The sequence below is a fragment of the Chiloscyllium plagiosum genome, chromosome 10 (genome assembly GCF_004010195.1).
Source record: "Chiloscyllium plagiosum isolate BGI_BamShark_2017 chromosome 10, ASM401019v2, whole genome shotgun sequence".
Classification (NCBI taxonomy): Eukaryota; Metazoa; Chordata; class Chondrichthyes; order Orectolobiformes; family Hemiscylliidae; genus Chiloscyllium; species Chiloscyllium plagiosum.
In genome coordinates, this window is record NC_057719.1 from 9,553,988 (window position 1) to 9,578,777 (window position 24,790).

General features: G+C 42.6%; 1 protein-coding gene across 38 annotated transcripts in view; it reads right to left on the reverse strand.

Moving 5' to 3' along the window:
- nrxn3a (neurexin 3a) overlaps positions 1–24,790 on the reverse strand; it is a 2,002,176-nt gene that overhangs the window by 1,038,741 nt on the left and 938,645 nt on the right. For all 38 annotated transcript variants that reach the window (XR_006312691.1, XR_006312690.1, XR_006312692.1 and 35 more), the window contains one exon: positions 12,132–12,251. Coding sequence is in view for 35 of the 38 variants with exons in the window: in XM_043697017.1 (XP_043552952.1) it covers positions 12,132–12,251 (120 nt within the window). In the remaining 3 variants the exon portion in view is untranslated. The remainder of the gene's footprint in view (positions 1–12,131; positions 12,252–24,790) is intronic.

Here is a 24,790-nt window from a genome sequence, read left to right on the forward strand (position 1 = left end):
TGTATGGAATGAGCTGCCAGAGGATGTGGCGGAGGCTGGTACAATTGCAACATTTAAGAGGCATTTGGATGGGTATATGAATAGGAAGGGTTTGGAGGGATATGGGCTGGGTGCTGGCAGGTGGGACTAGCTTGGGTTAGGATATCTGGTCGGGTTGGACCAAAGGGTCTGTTTCCATGCTGTACATCTCTATAACTCTAAAAGCTAGGACCCAAGGAACAGTGGTTAGCACTACTGCCTCACAGCACCAGAGACCCAGGTTCAATTCCCGTCTTGGGCAACTGTCTGTGTGGAGTTTGCATATTCTCCCCGTGTCTGCGTGGGTTTCCTACAGGTGCTCTGGTTTCCTCCCACAGTCCAAAGATGTGCAGGTTAGGTGAATTGGCCATGCTAAAGGCTCGTAGTGTTAGGTGAAGAGGTAAATGTAGGGGAATGGGTCTGGGTGGGTTGCTCTTTGGAGGGTCGGTGTGGACTTGCTTGGCCAAAGGGCCTGTTTCCACACTGTAAGTAATCTAACCTAAAACTGATCTGATATCAAGGTAACGTAGAGGAAATATTTGGTTCTGTCAATGAATTAAAAAGTTTGATTTTAGCTGTAAGTTGCTAATTACATCATCAGTTAACAAGCCTGCAGGAGTTAATGTACTATGGCAGAGCCTGAATTATCGTGCACAGTTGCAGCTGTCAGTCAATCAATGTTAATTCAACCCCTTTGCGCTGTCAATCTGAGTAACCTCCTTTCCCTTTTCAAGTACATGTCTAATTCTTTTTTGAAAATTAGTGTTCAATTCACTGCCATCACCCTTTCAGGCATTGTATAAGAACACACTGCATTAAAACACTTCTCATTTCCCTTTCAGTCCTTTTGCCAGTTATCTTGAATCTTTGTCACATGGTTACTGACATTCCAGCCAACTGATTTGCCCCATCTACTCTAACTAAACCCTATATCACTTAAACCCAGGAGATATCTGGATGAGGGACCGGAAAATTGTCAATTTTGAACTCAGTCAATGCAATTAGTTTTAAGGAGCTTTGTGAAGGGGTGAAGAGAGATGTGGAGTACAAGGGTTTGGAAAAAGAGTTCCAGAGTTTCATCTTAAGCCATAATTAAAGAGATAATTAAAATTGTGAGGGTGCAAGAGGTGGGAGCTGATTTAATATCCTGGCACTTATGTAATCATACATGTTGGTTACCTAAAAGCCATTGTTATTGCTGCTATGAGGTTTGAAAGAGAAAGAAATAAAGGGGTGTAGAAAATCAGAGAACGAGTAGTTGGTTGAATATTATGCTAAAATGATACAAGGCAGCTGATTGAGAATAGTGCATCACTTTGAGCAATGGGAGAGGCAATGGCCTAGTGGTATTAACAGTGGGCTGTTCACCCAAAGACCAAACTAATGTCCTGGGAACCCAGGTTTGAATCCCACTGTGGCAGATGGCAGAATTTTAATTCAATTTAAAAATAAATCTGGGATTAAGAGTCTAATGATGACCATGAATCCATTGTTGATTGTTGGAAAAACCCACCAGGTTCACTAATGTCCTTTTGGGAGGGAAGCCGCCATTCTTATCGCTGGACTGTTAGCCCCCAGGGCTCAGATAATGTTCTGAGGACCCAGGTTTGAATCCGACCATGGAAGGAGACAGAACTTGATAAATATCTGGTATTAAGAGTCCAATGATGAGCATGAAACCATTGCTGATTGTTGGGGGAAAACTCACCTGGTTCACTAATGATCTTTTGGGAGGGGAAACTGCCATCCTTACTGGGTCTGGTCTACATGTGACTCTAGACCCACATCAAGGTGGTTGGCTTTTCAAAGGGACAGTGTGGACTCAATGGGCCAAATGGCCTCCTTTCACACTGCAGTGATTATCTCTGGATTAAAAAAAATTAATCTGCTATGATGGGATCTGTACCCAAGTTCCCAGAACATTACCTGGGTGTCTGGGTTGATATTCTTAAAACAATACCATGAGACATCACTTCCCACAGGAGATGGGGGAAAGGCAGGAGATTGACACTACTGATAGAACTGATGCAGACTCGATGGGCTAAATGGCATCCTTCTGTGGCAATAACAATGCTGTGACTATGTGAACTAGATGCTACAAGAAGAGGAGGTGGGCGTGGAATGCTGAGGTCAATCTGAAGGTGCACTTTTACTTCCTGCATTCACTTGATGACTTTGTATTGCAGAACACCTCATTGTACAAGGAAGTAACGGGTGAGGAAGGCTGTCAGAGGCGATGCGCCTTTAAGTTATCCAGAACAACGGCTTTTGTTCTGCCAGTCAGCTGTTTCTTGAATGATCGGATGGCTTTAACAACCAATATTCAGCCTGGGAAACCTTTTCACATTTTGATCACGCTATTCGTGAAGATCCTCCTGACACCTTAAGCTTGTCTCATGCTAATTTGAGCCAGTGCCCCAAAGTTCCATTATCGCAATTTAATTTGAAGCAATGTTCCATTTTTTCCCATGTCATTCATAATTTTACCTTTGAAATCCCCCCTATTCTTGACTGAAAAGCCTGAAGCAACCTCGGAAAGTGATATTTTTCAACTGCCTTCTTTGAAAGGATGCTAGCACTGGTGTAATTTCAGCTGGGGTCAGGCAGTGGGTTAATTGTTTTACCAAGTCCGCGTTTCCCATACTTCTTATTCATGAGCTGTCCCGAAAAGCAAGTTAGTCTGTCAGACAAGAAAGAGTGTGCTTGTATTATGGAAGGATGGATTCAGTTCTCAGTTTTTCCTGCTCTCCCTTTTTCCCAAAGTGGTATCCACCTCCCCCCCCCCCACACACACGCGCATGCAAACTCGTGCCAGCACTCACACCAAGAATTTAATGTTTGGACCTTGTCATTAAAAAAATAGTGACTTATCAACTAGCCACAAAACGCCACGACCAGCTATCCTTAGTAGCCACACACGCAGACGACAAGCAACATGAATTCGACTGGGACAACACTACCATTATAGGGCAAGCCAAACAAAGAACAGCCAGGGAATTCCTAGAAGCATGGCACTCATCCACAAACACATCGACCTGGACCCAATATACCGGCCACTACAGCGGACAGCTGAAACTGACAACCGGAAGCGGCAGGGACAGGCCACAACAAATGCTGGAGAAAACACCACAGAAGTGCTTCAAAGGAGGCTCCCAAGCACTGAGGATGTCACCTAGACAGGGGATGAAACATTTGCAACAAAAATTTCCAGCTCGGCGAACAGAACCACAACAACGAGCACCCGAGCTACAAATCTTCACCCAAACTTTGAAATAGTGACTTAGCCTGGAACTGGCAGGTTTTGTGTATGGAAATTTGTAAATGACCTGTAACCACAGTGGGTCACTAAGCAGTATTAAGACATTGAATCCAACACGGACCATTCAGCTCATCCAGACTGCTCCCCCACTCTGTGAGATCATGACTAATCTGATAATCCACAAATCCACTTCCCTGCCTCTATCTCAGCTTTGAATATACTTAATAACCCAGCCTCAGTAGCTCTTTGTGATAAAGAATTCCACAGATTTATGACACTTCAAGAGAAGAAATTCGTCCTCATCTCTGTCTTAAATGGACATCTTCGTATTCTGAGATTATGCGCCCTGATCTCCCACAAGGGGAAACAACCTCTCAAGATTGACCCTGTTGAGTCCCTTAAAGACTTGTGACGAGCCTAGATTTGCAGAGTTATTTTGTGCAGAGAATCCAAAGGAAATGCCTGAGTAGATCTTTCCTTGGGCAGTACAACAATGAGTCCATCCCCGATCCAGCCCTCGGTAAAGTAGGAACAACTTTTACAACAAATGCATGATGCGCCATGAGGTGAAGCTCAAAATACTTACACTCCCATCGACTCCATGTCTATAGATACTCTTGCGAATTGCTAACTGGATATTCTTTCTCCATTTTAATTATCTTTTGATCATACAATCAAGATTGCTCACATTAAGACATTCCCATCCTATTTACAGGGGAAGGTGCAACTACTGTTGCTTACATACATATGGTCAGCATTCTTTACTCATCAATTTGATTTGATTGTTGAGAAGCAGAAGTGCTAGAGACAAAAGAAACTGCAGATGCTGGAATACGAAGGAGACAAGCAGAAGGCTGGAAGAACACAGCAAGTCAGGCAGCGTCTGGAGGTGGAGAAGTCAATTTTTTGGGTATGACCCTTCTTCAGGACTGGGGGTTGGGGAACTGCAGATAAAGGGTGGGGGGGGCATGGTTTAGTGGGGAAATGGGCAGAAGAGTGAGGTAGTGATGGAGTCATTGAGATGTACAGCATGGAAACCCTTCAGTCCAACTCCTCCATGTTGACCAGATATCCCAACCCCTCATTTTCAGTACAACAATGAGTCCATCTCTGATCCAGCCCTCGGTAAAGTAGGAACAACTTTTACAACCAATGCATGATGCGCCATGAGGTGAAGCTCAAAATACTTACACTCCCATCGACTCCATGTCTATAGATACTCTTGCGAATTGCAACTGGATATTCTTTCCCCATTTTAATTATCTTTTGATCATACAATCAAGATTGCTCACATTAAGACATTCCCATCCTATTTTCAGGGGAAGATGCAACTACTGTTGCATACATACATATGGTTAGCATTCTTTACTCATCAATTTGATTCGATTGTTGAGAAGCACAAGTGCTAGAGACAAAAGGAACTGCAGATGCTGGAATCCAAAGGAGACAAGCAGAAGGCTGGAAGAACACAGCAGGTCAGGCAGCGTCTGGAGGTGGAGAAGTCAATTTTTCGGGTATGACCCTTCTTCAGGACTGGGGGTTGGGGAACTGCAGATAAAGGGTGGGGGGGGCATGGTTTAGTGGGGAAATGGGCAGAAGAGTGAGGTAGTGATGGAGTCATTGAGATGTACAGCATGGAAACCCTTCAGTCCAACTCCTCCATGTTGACCAGATATCCCAACCTAAACTAGTCCCATTTGCCAGCACCTGACCCATATCCCTCCAAACCCTTCCTATTCCTATACCTATCCAGATGCCTTTTAAATGTTATAATTGTATCAGCCTCCAACACTTCCTCTGGCAGCTCATTCCATACCTGTACCATCCTCTGCACCAAAAAGTTGCCCCTTAAGCCCCTTTTAAACATTTCCCCTCTCACCTTGAACCTATGGCCTCTAGTTCCCCAACCCAGGGAAAGGACTTTGTCTGTTTACCCTATCCATGCCCCTCATGATTTTATATACTTCTATTAGGTCACTCCTCAGCCTCTGACGCTCCAGGGAAAACAGCTCCAGCCTATTCAGCTTTACCCGATAGCTCAAATCCTCCAACGCTGGCAATATCCTTGCAAATATTTTCTGAATCCTCTCAAGTTTCACAACATTTTTCCGATAGAAGGTAGACCAGCATTGCACACACTGTTCCAAAAGTGGCCTGACCAATGTCCTGAACAGCCTCAACATGATCTCCCAACTCCTTATACTCTATGCATTGACCAATAAAGGAAAGCATATGAAATGCCCTTTTCTATCTACCAGCGACTCCACTTTTAAGGAGTGGAGTCACTTGTCTCTTTGTTCAGTAACACTCTCCAGGATTTTACCTGGGTAGCCTACAGCCCGGAGGACTCAACATTGAGTTCTCCAGTTTTAAGTAACCTTCCCACCCATCCCCCGACTGCCTTTCCAGCCCCTCGTCTTCCCTCGTAATGACCCTTCCATCCAGCTAACAACTGGATTCATCCTCCCATCAACCTATCAGGTCGTACCCCTCACCTGTGTTCACCTACCAACCACCATCTCACCATTCCACCTCTCTCCCCACCCAAATCATCCCCCCACTCTTTATCTGCAGTTCCCCGCACACCCACCTCCATTCCTAAAGAAGGGTTATCCCCAAACAGCCTGGCTTGCTGTGTTCTTCCAGCCTCCTGCTTGTCTACTCAGTACAAATGCTAAGCAGTCAATGGATCAGAATAAGCTCTCAATCTGATGTCTCTTTAATTTCTCAGCACAGTGGTGTGCTTGACTTCAATCGTTGACTTTCCTTCGTCCATTCCAGTCCACCATTCAGTCTGTCCTGTCATCAAGGTGGTTCCATTTATTTCAACAAGGTGACTTCCTCCCTGTCTTCACTCTGCAGGGCCCCTTCAGGGTTTTTTTTTATAGCCTAGTAAAGGCTATTCAGCCCATCATGCCCATGCCTGTCATTGAACATCTATCTATTCTAACCCCGTTTTCCAGCACTTGTCTTGTAGCCTTCTCTGCTATGGCATGTTACAGCCCCATGCCCACAACACCCTGACCAACCCCTATCCATACATGGTCAGATTTAATCGCAAGACCACATCCCCTTAATGTCTGCGTAAGTGCATCAGGCACAAGGAGAAGGGACAAAGTGAAACTTGAGGCTTCTCAAGGCATTCCAACAAGACACGTGATGTGATGTTACTCAGTCAGAAAATGAAGCAATGCAGAGCTATACAGCTTAGCCCCTTCTTACTCTCCGACTTTACTTACAATTTACCCTGTGGGTGGAAGAGGAACACTTTGAGGATCCAACGCCTCGTGGGGGAACACATTATAGCTATAGGTATTGGGTCATTGAGTCAGAGAGAGAATTATAGAGTTTTTACAGCTCAATCAAGGCTATTCGGCCCATTGTGCCCATGCCTGTCATCGAACATTTATCTATTTTAATCCCGTCTTCCAGAACTTGGACTGTAGCCTTCTATGTTATAGCATTTTAAGTGCTCTTCCCCATATTACTTAAACTACATGATGGTTCCATTCTTATAGGCAGTGAGTTCAGGATCCTACACCATCTCAGTAAAAATAATTTTCCTCAAATCCCCTCTAAATCTTGTGCTCCTTATCTTATAGCTGTGCCCCTGGTTATTGACCCTTCTGCTAAGGGAAGACATTTCTGTCTGTCTGATCCCCCTGCCCCCTCCCCACCCCCTAACCTCAGCCCTCTCTGCTTTCAGGAGAACACCTCCAGCCCACCCAACTCTGTTCAAAGCTGAACTGCTTTAGCTGGGCACCATCCTGGTGAATTTCCTCCAGTGCAATCACATCCTTCCATGCGAGTACTCCAGTTATGCCCGAACTAACTGACAGGGGGAATATCTAGATTTTAAGCTGAAGGGATAAATGATATTGCCGCACTAAAACAGCTCAGAGGCTTCTGCCAGTAGGATATCTGTAGCTACTTGTATAAACAAGAGACAGTGTGAAGAAAAACAAATAAAGACAGCCTTGGGAGGAAACAGTGTAGGACAGACACTGATAAAGAGGTGACAGCCACATCTAGGGCAAAATTAACTGTTTACTTCCTGGAATGGGTGAAGGAGACCGTACCGCATTAACCTGGTTGGACATTAGTCTATTTGTAGTCAATAAAGGAAAATTCGAATGTATATAATTAAATGCTAACAGTATAATGATAATCATAGAGAGAATCATAGATTTTTTTATAGCCCAATAAAGGCTATTCGGCCCATCATGCCCATGCCTGTCATCAATCATCAATCTATTCTAACCCCGTTTTCCAGCACTAGGTCTGTTGTCTTCTCTGCTATGGCATTTCAAGTGCCATGGAAGATTTGTTCCAATAACTGAGGCAGATCTCCCCTTGTGTTGCTTGAATAAAATAACAATATGAAAAGCTACACTCAGTCTCCAGCAGTTGATAATTTAAAAATTAAGACAAGACTAAAATTATATACCTTATCACCACAACTCCCTTGTTCTTGTATTCAATACTTTGATTAATAAGGCAAGTATCCCATACATCATCTTGTCCACTTGATACCGCTTTCCCACTGCCTTTAAGAATCTGTAGACACCCACATCAAAGTCCCTCTGATCCTCTGTATTCCCCAGGGTCCTATTCTCACTTACAGTCCTAGAGTCATAGAGATGTACAGCATGGAAACAGACACTTCGGTCCAACTTGTCCATGCTGACTAGTATGTGTGTCACGTTTTTCAGTTTATCACCATTCCCAGTAATGCTTCTCATTCATTAATATTTTTAAATGCACAGTTATTACAATCATGGTCCTAGCATACTTGGTGTGCTTATCCTCCCAAAGTGCACCATCTCACATTTTGACAGTACACTAGACAATTACAGCAACACTCATAACTTCTCTTTGCACTTTGTGAGTCATTTTGTTTTTCTCTTGCCTCCCCACATCTCTTCCCTGGTGGAATTTTAAAGAGCGTTTTAGCTGTTCCAGGAAATTAGCTGTCATTGTGTTGGAAATACGATTTAATCTTTTTCTTGCTGAAGCTTTCATACACAAATCTGATAAGTATTTGGCACAGGATAGATACATAAATGAACACAGACTGTTTTAGTGCTGGTGACTAGCAATGGGAATTCTAGCTGCTTCCACTTTCAGCAGCGTATTCCATCAGAACACCAGGCAAGCAGTATGTTACAAAATCCTTCCTATCTCCTTTTCCCCTTTGTTAGCTTCTGGGTATAGACGTCAGGGAGATTACTTCATGCAAGCCAACTACCAAGAACTGCACAATTCATTGCTTTTTTGTCAGACACAGACTGCAACATTGACCATGGCCGGAGGTACTCTGTGAAGCAATGGGAGCATTAGCACCGTGTTTTGCTGGTATAGAGAAAGCTAGTGGTGTGGAGTAATGGGGAGTCTCCTTTAAAAGTCACCTCCCTACCCAGAACTCCAGATCTCCAATGTGTTACCATGGAGAGGGGCTGAAATGGGTCCACGTGCTTTCCAAACAGACAGGACGAAAGTCACAGATTGTCGGAGATCCAAGAGACAGGAACAGCTCAATTTCTCTCTCTCTCCAATCATTCCACCAACATTTTCACTCAGGTGTAAATATTTGCTAGTCCACCTGCTCAGGGATATTATTACATACCACTGGAGCAGGTGGGACTTGAACCCAAGTCTCTGGCTCAGAGAGATGGAGTCACTACCATTGTGTGAAAAGATCTTCCAGTCAACCAAAGAACAAGATGCTTCTGGAACATTCCCCTTACCCATTGGACTGTCATTACTGCATCTCACTGAACACACTCCCTAACACCAGCAAACAGAAAGCTTCCCTTTCTTCTGTTATTTCATAGACATCTAGAACATAAAGCAAGTTTTTATGGATACAGATATCATAGTGCAAGCCTGATTTTCTTCCCTGTAACTCATGTTAAAAACAGAAATGGGAGTTGGAGCAGATTTAACATTTTGCTGAAGCAAAGTTTGTTTTGTCTTCTTCCATTCTCTAAATTCCTCCTTGTCCATCTATATTTTGTTCATCACTGTCATCACAGAAACTGTCACCCAACCCTCTGACCAAGTGCCATTCCTGATCAATACTTACCAGAGGCAACGTGTAGAATGGCCCTGTTGATTTTCTCTATCTCTCTTCACTTGTCCTCCCATCATTCACTGTCAAGGACCAGGATTTAGCACCCGAACATCATACCACTTGCTGGAAGATCCAGGAAGGACAAGCTAGCCTTGTCACATCGGATTCGATAATTAGGCTGGGAAATGTCTCAGGCCAGGGATGGTTACTAAATACCCATGGGCAAAAGCAGAGAAGTGCTGAATTAACTCTGCGCCAAGTCAAGAGCCTTAGCCTGAACACTGACAAAAAGAAACGCCAGGCTAATGGGCAACTCTCAAGGGTTAGCATTGCAATGGGGCAGAGATATTATTTAAGATGAGGCCATAGCTGGGCCTGACAAATGGTGAAAACCAGGCCGAACAAGGCGGTAGTGGCTGACTTGCAGTTCATGGGAGTAGAACTACGTGTCTTGGAAGGCCCTGTGACATCTCATGACGGAAAATCATAAAGGTTTGGTTGCGAGCTATCGATTGGCTTTTGATCCACCTCTCAAAGAGGATAACAAAAGAATAAGTGACTGAGTGAATGTGTTTGCATGAGATTTTGCATTGGCTTATGCCAATTCATGCAGTCCAAGTTGTTCTTTTATAACGTGCGTTTGTTAAGGCAAATTCGCTAAAGCATGATTGACAAATTGGGGACACTGTTTCTAAAGCACAAACCTTTAAAGCGTGTATTGGTTATAATGCAATTCTGACCCCATTAGTTTAAATGGTGCTACAATTTTCTTATAACATGGGGTTGCATGAGAACAGAACTACCATGTTATAGCAGAACTGACTGTATAGACAGTGTACTCACAAACTGAGAAAACTATGCCTGTAGGTATGGACACATCTCCTTTCCTCATTGGCCTGCATGCCTCAGAGAACACCTTTTGACATCATCGAGACACTCTACATTAGCCAAGCCATCCTTCACCTTTCTCAAAGAATGGTAAACAGGAACAACAACATCTCTCCCATCTCACCATGCACATTTTATCCAGGGTTGAGCAGTATAAACATCACCACCACACAATATGGGGTTGTAATAGAAGACATCTTGCATGGGACAGAAACAATAAAGTGGAAATCATGCTGTACAGTAAGAAAGACACATATTTCTTACTTTAATGAATCCATTTGATAAGCTACAGAATTTGTAGCAAAATACTTTGAGAGAGGTCCAAGGGGAATTCCAAGCCTATCTATGCAATTTGAGCCCACACAGAATCCCATTCCATTCTCTTCGGCGGTGACCATGATGAGGCTGATGTACAGAACAAACTTACACATTCCAATGGGATTTATCTATGTTACCATCCTGTGGTAGTCATTATCAGACAGAGCTGTATAAAAGTGTGTGAAGATCTTCCAGCTGATGGAGTCCTTAAGCCATCTCCAATGCAAAAATTCAACCAGGCCAACTTTAGTGAAACACATTTGCAGTGCTGCATCCTGCAACACTTCTCTTCAGCAACTCTGAACATAAAATGCATCTCATCCTGACATGAGTAACACTTGCAGTGGAGGAACATGAACAAGACCTACCTTCGAAGGATTCAATTCTTCCTCTTTTCTCAACGGCTGAAGTAAAATCCTTGTATGCTTAGGCCGTAATGAGTAATATTGTCCAACATATTTTGTTAAATATGCAACATTAAAATAATCAAGGCAACACAGGATGGGCATTGTGAATATCCACCTGTTCTCCCGACCATTGCAAACTCCCAGGTGAAAGTGTGAGGAATCCAAACTGATCACACCTCCATATTACAGGTGGCAATGAGAAAATATGCACTAGTTATTTGGATCAGCCATGAGGAGGAAGCATTCAGAGTGTGAATGGACTGAGAGCTCAAATCTGGATCTAATCCTAGTCATTTGTGAACAACAGTCAAAACAGAACAGGCTGCAACCAGCACCCAAACCCTCCCCAGCCCCAGTACTGTATTGGATACATTAACTTTTGAGTGAAGACCAAGTTACCATTTCCGCACAAGGGTGATATTTGGGATTTTCACTACTGCCTCCTTCTGATTGATAATCACGAGAAGGGACTGGCTGCCCCAGAGGCAATCTTTATCTGGGTTCTAAGTCCATCAACGCTCCAAAGCAGAAAAATAGATTCAAGTTTCACGAGTGCTTCCTTCCTCCGAACCTTAGATTAAAACACAGACGCTTTCTGTCTGATTTCAGATTCCAATCAAGCCGAGTAGATGAACAGAGGCTGCCCATTTCCCAAAGTTGTTTTGCTAAGATGCTGTGGGAGCACTTCACTTATGCAAAGGTGGCAGGATCTGATGGATATTTCCAAGCCCTTTATATCAGGAAAATCACAGGCTGCGTTGTACCTCACCCTTTCTAACTTCCTCAGATAGATATTCTGGCAGAAATTTAGTTGTAAAATCCAAGAAATATACACTCCAATCAGAGAACTATGACTTCTTTTAGTTACTCATTGTGTTGAGGTAAGACTGCTTAGTGGACAACACGAAGACCGATTCAGTCAGAAAACAGTGACAACATTAATGTCTGACAATGCACAATCTACCGTCAAATCACCAGAAAACCCAAAACCATGTCAGAAAACCCTCTCACTTTCCACCTTCAGTTACCAAGCACATCCAAGACCTCAGAGTTAGCCTGCTGCTTCTGCCCCCAACCTGTTATAACGAACCACTGAGAAAGCATTTCATAAAGGCACAATGAGCTCAGACAGCAAAGGAGGAACTATGAAGAGAAACCATTTACTTACGGTCATTGCACTGACTGCCACTGTATGAAGTCATGGAGCAGTCACATGTGTACCCCTCCCACTGTTGGATGCAGATCCCATAGTTCATGCATGAGTCTTCTTGGCAGGTTGTGCTGGGACCTTGGAGGGGGAAGAATCAAAAACAATAAGACAGTTATCAAGAGAGGAAACAATAGAAAAATGGACAGTTTGTGTTAAACAAGGCTTGTGGCACTCTGCAGTGGTTCATGAAGACAGTTCTCCACTACTTCCACAAGGGTATAGGCAATCCATGCTGACCCAACCTGTGAGGCCCAGTTCTGAGGAAGGGGCACTGAAATGTTAACTCTGATTTCTCTCCACAGATGCTGACAGAGCCTGCTGAGCTTTTCCAGCAATTTCTGTTTTTGTTTCTGATTTACAGCATCCGCAGTTCTTTCGTTTCTTTTATTCAGTGAGGCCCACTTCCTGGGAACAAATCAAATGAATTTCAAAGCACACACACACAATTATACATGCTGCTACAAACCCAACCAAGTTAGGTCGTGAAAAACATTCCCTCCAAGGACTTCTTTAAAAAATCTCCTGCTTTGAAAAATATAAGCACGTTGTAAACAGTATATATCAATAGGACAATGGGTATTATGGTGACACATTTTTGTGTGTTGAGGTTAATTTACTAGACAAATGGAAACTGGATTTCAGAGTAAACCTTTCTTTCAAAGCTCTCACAAATTAATGTAAAAGAACCATAAGCCATAGTTGCAACAAAATAGTGATTCGATAATCAGATTCCCATTTTATTGCCCCTTCTCTCCTGAAGATTTTAGGACTTATGGAAGTGGAAATCTAATTGGCCTCTACCTTATGATTCTGACTGAAATACTACATTTGGAATACCTTTCTATAAAAGGTGGTGTTGGTTGATTTCATAAATAATTTTAAAATGGAATTGGATATGGGCTTGAGGAGCCAGGTTCAAAGCCCAAAGCAGGTGGTGGAATTTTAATTCAATAAAAATTTGGAATTAAGAGTCTAATGACAGCCATGAGTTGATTGTTGGATGAAAAACACATCTGGTTCACTAATGTCCTTTAGGGAAGGAAATCTGCTATCCTCTCCTGGTCAGGCCAACCTGTGACTCCAGGCCCATAGTAATGTAGTTGACTCTTAATGGCTCTCTGGATAATTCAGGATGGGCAATAAATACTGACCCAGCCTGCAACACCTTCATCCTATGAATAAGAAAAAGTCCACGCAACCCATCATGTTTGCACTAATGTCAATTGTTTTCAAATTAATATATAGTCATTTACAGGGTGTGGCTGTCATTGACAAGGCCAGCATTTATTGCCCATCCCTAATTGCCCAGAGGGCAGGTAAGAATTGACCACATTGATGAATCTTTTGCCTTTTCCCCATAACTCTGCATATTTCTATTTAAAATATTATCTAATACACTCTTGACTGAATCTGTTAAACACTTCCAGCATTCCCTATCTCAACCACTCACTGCATGATAAATATTTTTCTGTTATCATGTTTCCTTTTTCTGTAAAGTACTTTAAATCTGTGCCCTCTCATTTTTGATCCTTTCACGAGTGGAAACAGTTCTATCCCTGTCCATTCTGTCCATACCGCCCACCCCCCTCCAAGACTTTATAAACTTTTATCAAATCTCCTCTGAGCTTCCTCCTCTCAGAAAAAAAAGGCCTCAGCATCTCCAATTGCCAGAACTGAAGCTTCAAAAATCTATCATGCAGAGGCCTAGTGGTACAATTACTAATCCTAAAACCTTGATGATCTCCTGGGGATCTGGGTTCAAATCCAATCACAGCAAATGGTGGAATTTAAATTAATTTTCTTTTAAATATCTGGAATTAAGAGTCTAATGCTGACCATGAATCCATTGTTGATTGTTGGAAAAACCCATCTGATTCACTAAAGTCCTTCAGGGAAGGAAAATGCCATCCTTACCTGGTCTGACCTACATGTGACTCCAGACCCACAGCAATGTGGTTGACTCTTAACTGTCCTCTGTGGAATTAAGGATGGGCAATAAATACTGGCCTAGCCAGCCTACATTACCTTAATGAGTGGAAAAGAGATGAATACATTCAATTGGAATCTACTATTTTCTGAGGAGAAAATTTGACAAAACCACTTTTTCAAAACTTTTCTAAAGAAAACCCCGACAGGAAAGATTTACCCTCATCTCCATCTGAAAGAGAATAGCCCCTTATTCTTAAACTGTGCCCTCTAGCTCTAGTCTCCCTCACAAGAAGAAACACCTTCTACTCTATCAAGGAACATGTTCCACTCGATCAAGGAACATATTCCACCCTATCAAGGAACACCTTGCACCCAATCAAGTCCTCTAGGATCTCATACCTTTCACCTTTTATTCTTCTAAACTCCAGTCAGTGTCGGCCTGTACCCTCTCTGAGCTTCCTTTATGGAAAGTAGTTCCTCAAAATAAAGTCAACTGGGAAAACAAATAATCTCATTTCTGAATCTGAACAGAATCATAGATTCATGGAGGTCTACAGCATGAAAACAGGCCCTTCGGCCCAACCTGTCCATACTGTCCAGTTTTCACAATTAGTCTAGTCCCACTTGCCTGCGTTTGGTCCATATCCCTCCATCCCCATCCCATCCTTGTGTCTGTCCAAATGTTTCTTAAATGACAAAATTATATGCACTTCTGCCACTACCTCTGGCAGCCTGTTCCAGACACTCACCACCCTCTGTGTGAAAAAAATTGCCTCTCTGAACCCTTTTGTATCTCTCTTCTCACCTTAAACCTATGCATGCTTGTTTTAGACTCCCCTGCCATGGGAAAAAGCTGTTGGCTATCTACCTTATCTACGCCTCTCATAATTTTATAGATCTCTTGAAGGTCAGTCCCTCAGTCTCCTATGTTCCAAGGAAAAGGTCTCAGCCTATCCACCTTCTCCTTAGATCTCAAACCTTCCAGTCCAGGTAGTATCCTAGTAAATCTTTGTTGCACTCTTCCGAACTTAATACTACCCTTTCGAAAATAGGGCGATCAGAACTGCACGTGGTACTCCAAATGTGGCCTCACCAAATGTGCCCTGGAGAGCTGCAGGAAGTAGTCCCAACTCCAATACTCAATAAGTCAGTCTGGTTGGGATCTGCTAGGGTTGATCCACATTCTGAATTCTTGCAGGGAAGCCTTTACAGTCTGTATAACAACTTGTGACAAGAATCTACATATTTCAGAGTGCGATGGGTACAGGCTCAGAATATTAGCCATTCAACCGCTATTGAATTCCATGCTTTGCTTGCAATTACAGTTCCATGTTTTAAAAACAAGACACATTGGTACTGGGTTAAAAAAAACATTGACAAATGACTATGGCCTCAAGCTAAAATGTCACCAAAAAAAAACCTGCAGCTGGCTTTCTTAATCAGTTAAGCAATCAGTTTTCGGAGGACTGGATTTAACGCTGCTGGGAGACAATCAAAAATAGCAGATCACTCTGCTTTCTCTCCACAGATGCTGCCAGACCTGCTGAGCTTCTCCAGCAATTTCTGATTTCCGGCCTCTTCAGTTCTTTGATTGTGTAAGTTTATCAGACAGTTGCCTCTGGCACCTTTGAAGGAATGTGGGCTGGAGAGTGGGAAACATGTTGATGATTTGCTGCATGACTTAAAAAGTGGCAAATAAGCTTGGATGAAGAAGAGTTGAAAGATTTAAGCACTGCAAGCATTAAACAAAAACCAGAACCAAACATAAATGACACTAAAGGTGCATCTTGTGTAATGAATGGTGCACTGTAGCTGCCAACAAATGTGTCGCTGAAGTGGGTTGCATTTTGCCCACAAAGTCTGGAGAACATCAGGTTAATAATTGGCTGGATATTTAAAGCGTGATTGCTCTATTAGCTTGTTCATCTCATCCATTTCTGACTCTTCCTATTTCTCACATGAGCTGTCTCATCAGAGGTGGTTCAGGTCACTCATTCCCTTTGAGTGTACATGTCGATGAGATTGTTCCTTATCTGCACTCGATGTCTATCAATGCCTGCTTAAGTGGCACAGAATTCATGAAGAAAACCTACCAAACACTTCAGAGAGAAAGGTGAGTTGTCAAAAGGTGTCATGGGTGTCTGGAGGAAAGTGAATGAATTTATTTGAATAATTAAGCTCATTGGAACTATCAAGCTGTCAAAGGAACTGCCAAGAAAACTTTCAAGTTCATTGAAGCTGCCAAGCCATGAAGGCATTTAAATCTCCTGCCCTTTAACAGTTTGGAATAAAAACGAAATAATCACCCTGTCTGTTGACATAAGCCTGAGGGCTGTTATGATACAATTATACCCTTCTTTTTCTAATTCCCACTTATATTGTTTCTTTTTTTTCTGAAAAGATTCTAATCTCCTTTTTTATTGTATAATCCCCACACTACCGCTTAACAGTGGTAGTGTTTATTTTTCTCCAGCACCTATGTCATTTGTGTGCACGTGTGGGACACAGTAAAGAACGAATGCAGAAACCTTTATTTATATTCCACCACCAGGAAGAAAGGAAACACCAGAGTGGCCAGTGACAAGCAGTGCCCTTCTCAACAAGGGCAATGCTGGGTGATCAAAAAAGTGAAAGCGAGGATAGGGATTAAATCAAAATAGAGTTGGAGGGGAAAATAAAACTCTCCACATCGCACGGTGCCATGATACAACTGAATGTGCCAATGACCAATCATTAGCACAATGGGCTGCCAGTCAGTTCATAGTTTGAATGCGGGCTCCAAGTGGGCTCCAACACACGTGCTTATGTTTATGAAGGATTATGTTGTTGAAGGACTTAAAGCAGTGATTTTATTTTAAAATAATTTATTGCAAACTTGGATCTTAATTTTACTTATTCTCTGCATGGGTCCTGCACACTGTCCACATTGAAGCTGTTTCATTCTCCTCAGTTAAGGAAGGATGTACTTACATTGAAAGCAGTTCTTTCAAAGGCTTGCTGGAGGAGTGTTGGAATGAATGGGTTGTGTTATGAGCGTAGGCTGAGCAGGTTGGGCATTTGGTATTTAAAAGAGTGAGGGTTGGTCTTATAGACGGGAGATGACGTTTCTCCTTTTGTGGGAGTCTGGAGCTAGGGAGCATGCAGTTTCAAAAGAAGGAATCTCCCATTTAAGACAGAGTTGGAGAGTAGTATCTTCTCACAGAGGGTGGTTAATATTCGGAATTTCCTTCCACAGAAATTCTTAGAGGCTGGTCATTGAATATATGCAAGACAGAGTTTGATAGATTCTGGATTTACAATGAGGGCAAACGTTATTCAATGGGGGTGGGGTATGTGGGCACAGGGCAAAGTGGAGTTGAGGTCATAATGAAGTCAGCCATGATTGCATTGAATACCACAGTAGGCTACATAGGTCAAATGGATTATTCATTTCTTTGAGTCATAGAGAGTACAACAGGGAACCAGACCCTTAGGTCCAATTCATCCATGCCGACCAGATACCCTACATATATCTAGTCCCTGTTCCAGCACTTGGCTCATATTCTTCTAAACCCTTCCAATCCACATACCCATCCAGATTCCTTTTAAATGTTGTAATTGTACCAGCCTCCACCGCTTCCTGTGGCAGCTCATTCCATACACACACCACCCCTTTGTGTGAAAAAGTTATCCCTCAGGTCTCTTCTAAGTCTTTCGCCTCTCACCTTAAATCTATGCCTTATAGTTTTGTTCTCCTCATCCTGCAGAAAAGACCTCTTCCATACCCCTCGTAATTTATTAAACCTTTATAAGGTCACCCCCTCAGCCTCCATCACTCCAGGGAAAACAGTCTATTCAGCGTCTCCCTATCGCTTAAACTCTCCAACTCTGGCAACAATCTCATAAATATTTTCTGAACCCTTTCAAGTTTGACAACGTCCTTCCTGCAGCAGGGAGACCAGAATCACACACAATATTCCAAAAGTGGTCTAGCCGATGTTCTGTACAGCTGCAACATGACCTCCCAACTCTTATAAATTCAACAACTCTGAAGTTAGTTAAATAGTCACTGCCTTGGTTCAGGTTAGGTTACCATCTACAGCCCAGAAATTCATCCTGAGACTGTCCAAAACTGAAAGACCCAGGCCACTTGTCACATAAGGCATGCCAATCTGCAAAGGGAGAAATTGCACTTCATGATTTTTGCTAATTAAGAAGACATGAAATTTGCACCATCAAGACGTGGTTAGAATCCACATTATACTCTCTGATGTGAAGCTTTTCTGTAATACATGCTACTTGTGGTATCAATATATCTTTAACAATCAACACTGACACATTTACCAGGCCCTTTGCTTCCTAACCCATGGGACCTCACAAAGAACTCTACAGGATTGATTGCAGAAAAACAAAAAAGACTTCATTATCATGTTTTGCATCATTATCTTCCCTTCACAGAACTGCTGGGCCTCTGGGCTGACATCCTTTCAATCATTATGCAATTTATTTGATTCTGGAGCATGGTTGATACTGTATCAGTCTTTGCTTGGAACAAACACCTCAGCTAACCTCAATTAACCTTCATCTCACATACAGATGGAAAACAAGAGTGCTGACTCTTGATCACAACAGTCTTGGAGAACTATTACATCATGCATCAGTTCATTGCACTCAGTGAAATGATAGCTCAGACAACAGGGCACCTCATATGCAGGTTATATACTGCGTTAATTTGGGCTGGTGTTGGGGAGGAGGGGGGTTCCCATATTTAGGATCTGACTTCTTCTGTCCTCCTTCAGCTTTCCTGCTTCACCCAATTGCATCTGCACAGACGATCACACAACTGGAAACCAGAAAATATGTGCTGAATTTTTTGGGGGTGTGCACAGTCACAGTTAGCTTGTGAGTTGATGGCCTGCCCCTCAGATACAGACTTGCCGATCTTATTTGTGTCACAGGTCTGACCAGAAAGGCTCTGGCAATGTAATCTGTTGGTCCCTCAGCACTGAGGGAGTGCTTCACTGTCAGGCACACCATTGTTCCAATGAGATTTTAAAATGGACGTTCCATCTGCCTTGCTAGGCAGACATACAGGATCCCAAATTACTTTAAATAAACCACCGGGGATTTCTCATTAGCATTATGGTCAATATTTATTCCTCAATTAACATTGCAATAAAAAGACAGATTGTCTACTTATTTACCATGCTGCATCACATTATTAAAGGGAGCCAATTAGCTGATTTGCAATGCAGAGTGATGCCAACATTGTGAGTTGAATTCTCAAACTGGCTGAGGTTACCATGAAGGTTACCATCTTCTTCTCAACCTTTCCACCTGCCTGAGATTAGCCCTCAGGTTAAACCACAGCCAATCGTCACTCTCTGAAAGATCAGCTGAAGGTCTGATAGGATTCAGGGCACTTTTACCTTAGCTTTATTGTAGCCTCAGCCACAAAGTGATTGACCTTACACGAAAATATACTAAAAATGAAAAATTATGGAAATCAAAGCAGGTCAGACAGCATCTATGGATTTCCAGCACTTCTTTGGTTCCAGGACAAGAACCTAGAAAATATGCCTCTTTGAACATTAGGCATGTTGGGACCACCTGTCAATATGTAAAGTGATACAGGATTGCATATTCCATTCTCTGATTTTGATAGAGGCGTAGTGATAATTTGGGGATATGGGTTTGAATCCGTGTTTGGCAGCAGTTAGAATTTAATTTCAATTCATAATTCTGGGATATGAAGTTAGTGTTGGTAGTTTGTGGAACTATCATTGATTGCTACAAAAGCCCATCTGATTCACTCATGACTTTGAGAGAAGGAAATTGCCATCCCTATCCCCTTATGGAGTGGCATGGTGGCTCACTGGTTAGCACTGTTAACTCACAGTGCCAGGGACCAGGTTTCAATTCCAGCCTCAGACGACTGTTTGTGTGGAGTTTGCATGTTCTCCTAGTGTCTGCATGGGTTTCCTCCAAGTGACCTCCCACAGTTCAAAGATAAGTTAGATAGATTGGCCATGGTGTCCAGGAATGTGCAGGCCAGGAAGGTTAACCGTGGAAAATGGAGGGTCACTGGGATAGGGTAGGGGGTGTGATGCTCTTCAGAGGGTTGTGTGGACTCAATGGGCCAAATGGATTGCTTCCATATTATAGGGATTTTATGGCATTAGTTGGTATGTCAATAACTAGAGGTTATAATTTCAAGATATTCAGCAAGAGAGCAAAGAGTGAGATGAGGAGAAATTTCTTTAATCAGAGAGTTGTTAGGATTTGGAATGCGCTGTGTGGGAGAGTGATGGAGGTGGATTCTAGAGGAGGTTTCAAAACCTAGCTGGATATATATTTGAAAGCGATGAATTGAGAGGGTCTGGACGTAGGGCTGGAGGCTTGGATTAGCTGAGCAGCTCTTTCAGGAGCCGATACAGAGACAATGATTGAATGGCCTCCATCTGCACTGTATAATTCTATAACTCTAAGATAGCCGAACCTTGCCTTGAGAGCAGGCAGAAAATAAGCTTGGGAACTGGTCGTCTACCAATCAAAGGAATGATTTTTCATTTCATCATGGGATGATAGTATTACTGGCTGGTCTGCAGTCACATATAAGCCAGACCAAGTAAGGATGGCAGATTTCCTTCCCTATAGGTCATTAGTAAACCAGATGGGTTTTTACAACAATCGACAGAGGTTGCAAGGTCACTATTAGGTTTGCTTCTTTTTTTTTAAATTCCAGGTTTTTAAATTTAAATTGAATTTAGATTTCGCCACTTTCCATGTTGGGATTCAAAGTCCTGTCCTCAGAACACCGGTTTGGTGTACTGGCTTATTATTCCAGTGACAACACTACTGTGACACCACATCCCTTGTTGCCTTGCTTAAATCACAGCTCTGACTATTCAGCGTGCTCGATGAAGTGGTCAAATATTAAAGGCATATCAGAAGTCTTTTAGCAAAACCAGGAACCGTTGTGACAGCAGACCTGTTTCCAGATTTAACCTGGGCAGCTCTGACATGGCTCTCTCCATCTAAAGGGTCAAAACACTTGTTTTATTGAGTTTTGAGAAGATTTGTCATTCAGGTTGAGGTTCTGGGTATAAGTCTGCTCGCTGAGGTGAAAGGTACGTTTTCAGACATTTCATCATCGTGCTAGGTAACATCATCAGCGAGCCTCTGGTGTAGCACCTAGGGATGGCCCACTTTCTATTTATGAGTTCAGGTTTCCTTAGGTTGGTGATGTCATTCCCTGTGATGTCATTTCCTGTTCTGTTTCTGAGGGGGTGGTAAATGTGATCCAAGTGAATGTGCTTGTTGATAGAGTTCCGGTTGGAGAGCCATGTTTCTCAGAATTCTCGCACATGTCTCTGTTTGGCTTGTCCTAGGATGGATGTGTTGTCCAAGTCTAAGTGGTGTCCTTCCTCATCTGTATGTAAAGATATTAGTGAGAGTGGGTCTGGTCTTTTTGTGATGTTCATGACCTAGTTGATGTTCATGAATGCTGGTGGCTAATTTTCTGCCTGTTTGTCCAATGCAGTTCGTGCAAGGTATTTGGTAAATGACATTAGTTTTGCTTGTTGTCTGTGTGGGGTCTTTCAAGTTCATTATCTGTTGGTTTAGTGTGTTGGTGGGTTTGTGGGCTACCATGATGCCAAGGGTCTGAGTAGTCTGGCAGTCATTTCCAAGATGTCTTTGATGTAGGGGAGAGCGACTAGGTTTTCTGGATGTGTTTTGTCTGCTTGTTTGGGTTTATTGCTGAGAAATCGGCGGACTGTGTTCATTGGGTACCCGTTCTGTTTGAATACAATGTGTAGGTGATTTTCCTCTGCTCTTCGTAGTTCCTCTGTGCTGCAGTGTGTGGTGGCTCAATGAAATAATCTTCGAATGCAGCTTTGTTTCTGGATGTTGGGATGATTGCTTCTCTAGTTTGGTATTTGGTTCATATGTGTTGTTTTCCAGTTGACGCTGGTTTAAAGTTCCCCATTGCCTGTCGGTCTTCTGCAACATCTAGGAATGGCAATTTGTTGTTGTTTTCCTCCTCTTTAGTGGATTTTATGCCAGTAAGGGCATTATTGATGGTCTTGAAGGTTTCACCTAATTTGTTTCATTTAGTAATGATGAAGGTGTCATCCACGTAGCGGACCCAAAGTTTGGGTTGGATGGTTGGCAGAGCTGTTTGTTCAAGTCTCTGCATTACTGCCTCTGCTAAGAACCCTGATATTGGAGATACCATGGGTGTTCCATTGGTTTTTCCGGGGGTTTTGTTGTTGAAGATGAAGTGGGTGGTAAGGCATAGGTACACTAGTATGATGATACTGTCCTTGCTGATGAAGTTGATGGTGTTTGGTGTATGTGTCTTTGGTTCTTCTAATAGTGTAGTCAGTGTTTCCTTGGCCAGGTCGATGTTGATGGATGTGAACAGGGTTGTTATGTCAAAGGAGACCATTATTTCATTCTCTTCTATCTTGGTGTCTTTGATGGTCTTCAGGAAATCTTGGATGGAGTGAATGGAGTGGAGTGAGTCTTCGATTAAATGTTTTAGTCTTTGGTGTAGCTCCTTGGTCAATCTGTAAGTTGTTGTTCCGGGTAGTGAGACTGCAGGTCTGAGGGGGGCTCCTGGTTTGTGAATTTTGGGTAATCCGTAGAGGCGTGGTGTGTTGGATTTGTCTGGTTTAATTTATTGGAAGTCGGTCTTATTTATTGCTCCAGATTTCTGAAGTTTTGTGAGTAGGGCTTTGATTCGGTTCTCTCGTTGTGAGGTTGGGTCTATCGCCACTTGGTGGTAAGTGTTGGCATCTGCAAGTAGTGAGTTTGCTTTCTCAAAGTAGTTTCTTTGATTTAAAATGACTGTCAAGCGTCCTTTGTCTGCAAGGGATTGTATTATAGACCCCCCAATAGCCAGAGGGAAATTGAGAAACAAACTTGTAAGGAGATCTCAGCTATCTGTAAAAATAATACGGTAGTTATGGTAGGGGATTTTAACTTTCAAAACATCAACTTGGACTGCCATAGTGTTAAAGGTTTAGATGGAGAGGAAGTTCTTAAGTATGTACAAGACAATTTGATTCAGTATGTGGATGCACCTACTACAGAAGGTGCAAACCTTGACCTACACTTGGGAAATAAGGCAGGGCAGGTGACTGAGGTGTCAGTGGGGGAGCACTTTGGGGCCAGTGACCATAATTCTATTCGTTTTAAAATGGTGATGGAAAAGGATAGACCAGATCTAAACGTTTAAGTTCTAAATTGGAGAAAGGCCAATTTTGACGGTATTAGGCAAGAACTTTCGAAAGCTGGAGGCAGATGTTCGCAGGTAAACGGACGGCTGGAAAATGGGAAGCCTTCAGAAATGAGATAACAAGAATCCAGAGAAAGTATATTCCCGTCAGGGTGAAAGGGAAAAGGTGAAAGGAAAGGCTGGTAGGTATAGGGAATGCTGGATGAAAAAGAAATTGAGGGTTTGGTTAAGAAAAAGAAGGAAGCATATGTCAGGTACAGACAGGATAGATCGAGTGAATCCATAGAAGAGCATAAAGAAAGTAGGAGTATACTTAAGAGGGAAATCAGGAGGGCAAAACGGGGACATGAGATAGCATTGGCAAATACAATTAAGGAGAATCCAAAGGATTTTTACAAATATATTAAGGACAAAAGTGTAACTAAGGAGAGAATAGGACCCCTCAAAGATCAGCAAGGCGGCCTTTGTGTGGAGTCACAGAAAACGGGGGAGATACTAAATGAATATTTTGCATCAGTACTTAGTGTGGAAAAGGATATGGAAGATATAGACAGTAGGGAAATAGATGGTGACATCTTGCAAAATGTCCAGATTACAGAGGAGGAAGTGCTAGATGCCTTGAAACGGTTAAAGGTGGATAAATCAGGTGTAGTCGAGAACTCTGTAGGAAGCTAGAGAAGTGATTGCTGGGCCTCTTGCTGAAATATTTGTATCATCGATAGTCACAGGTGAGGTGCCAGAAGACTGGAGGTTGGCAAACGTGGTGCCACTGTTTAAGAAAGGTGGTAAAGACAAGCCAGGGAACTATAGATGGTGAGCCTGACCTCAGTGGTGGGCAAGATGTTGGAGGGAATCCTGAGGGACAGGATGTACATGTATTTGGAAAGGCAAGGACTGATTCGCGATAGTCAACATGGCTTTGTGAGTGGGAAATCATGTCTCACAAACTTGATTGGGTTTTTTGAAGAAGTAACAAAGAAGATTGATGAGGGCAGAGTAATAGATGTGATCTATATGGACTTCAGTAAGGCGTTTGACAAGGTTCGCCATGGGAGACTGATTCGCAAGGTTAGATCTCATGGAATACAGGGAGAACTTGCCATTTGAACATCATTCAAAACTCTGCCACCCTGTCCAACTTTCACACACCACCCCTGTACTCACTGATCTATATTAGCTCCCAAATAAGCAGTTTCAAGTTACTCCAATTTTTTTCCTCCATTTCAATGCAATGTTCTCTCAGCTCCCAACTGCATTAATGTTGCTTCATCTCCCTAGTTCTGACCTCTTGAGTATCCCCAATTTAAAATGCTCCATGATTGGTGGTCATGCTTCATTTGCCTGAGCAACTAAACTCTAAAGTATCATCCCTAAACTTCTCCATGTCTTCATTTTACTTTCCTTCATTCACATGCTCTTCAAAATGTTTTTCTTTGATAAAGATTTTGGTCACCTGCCCGAATGT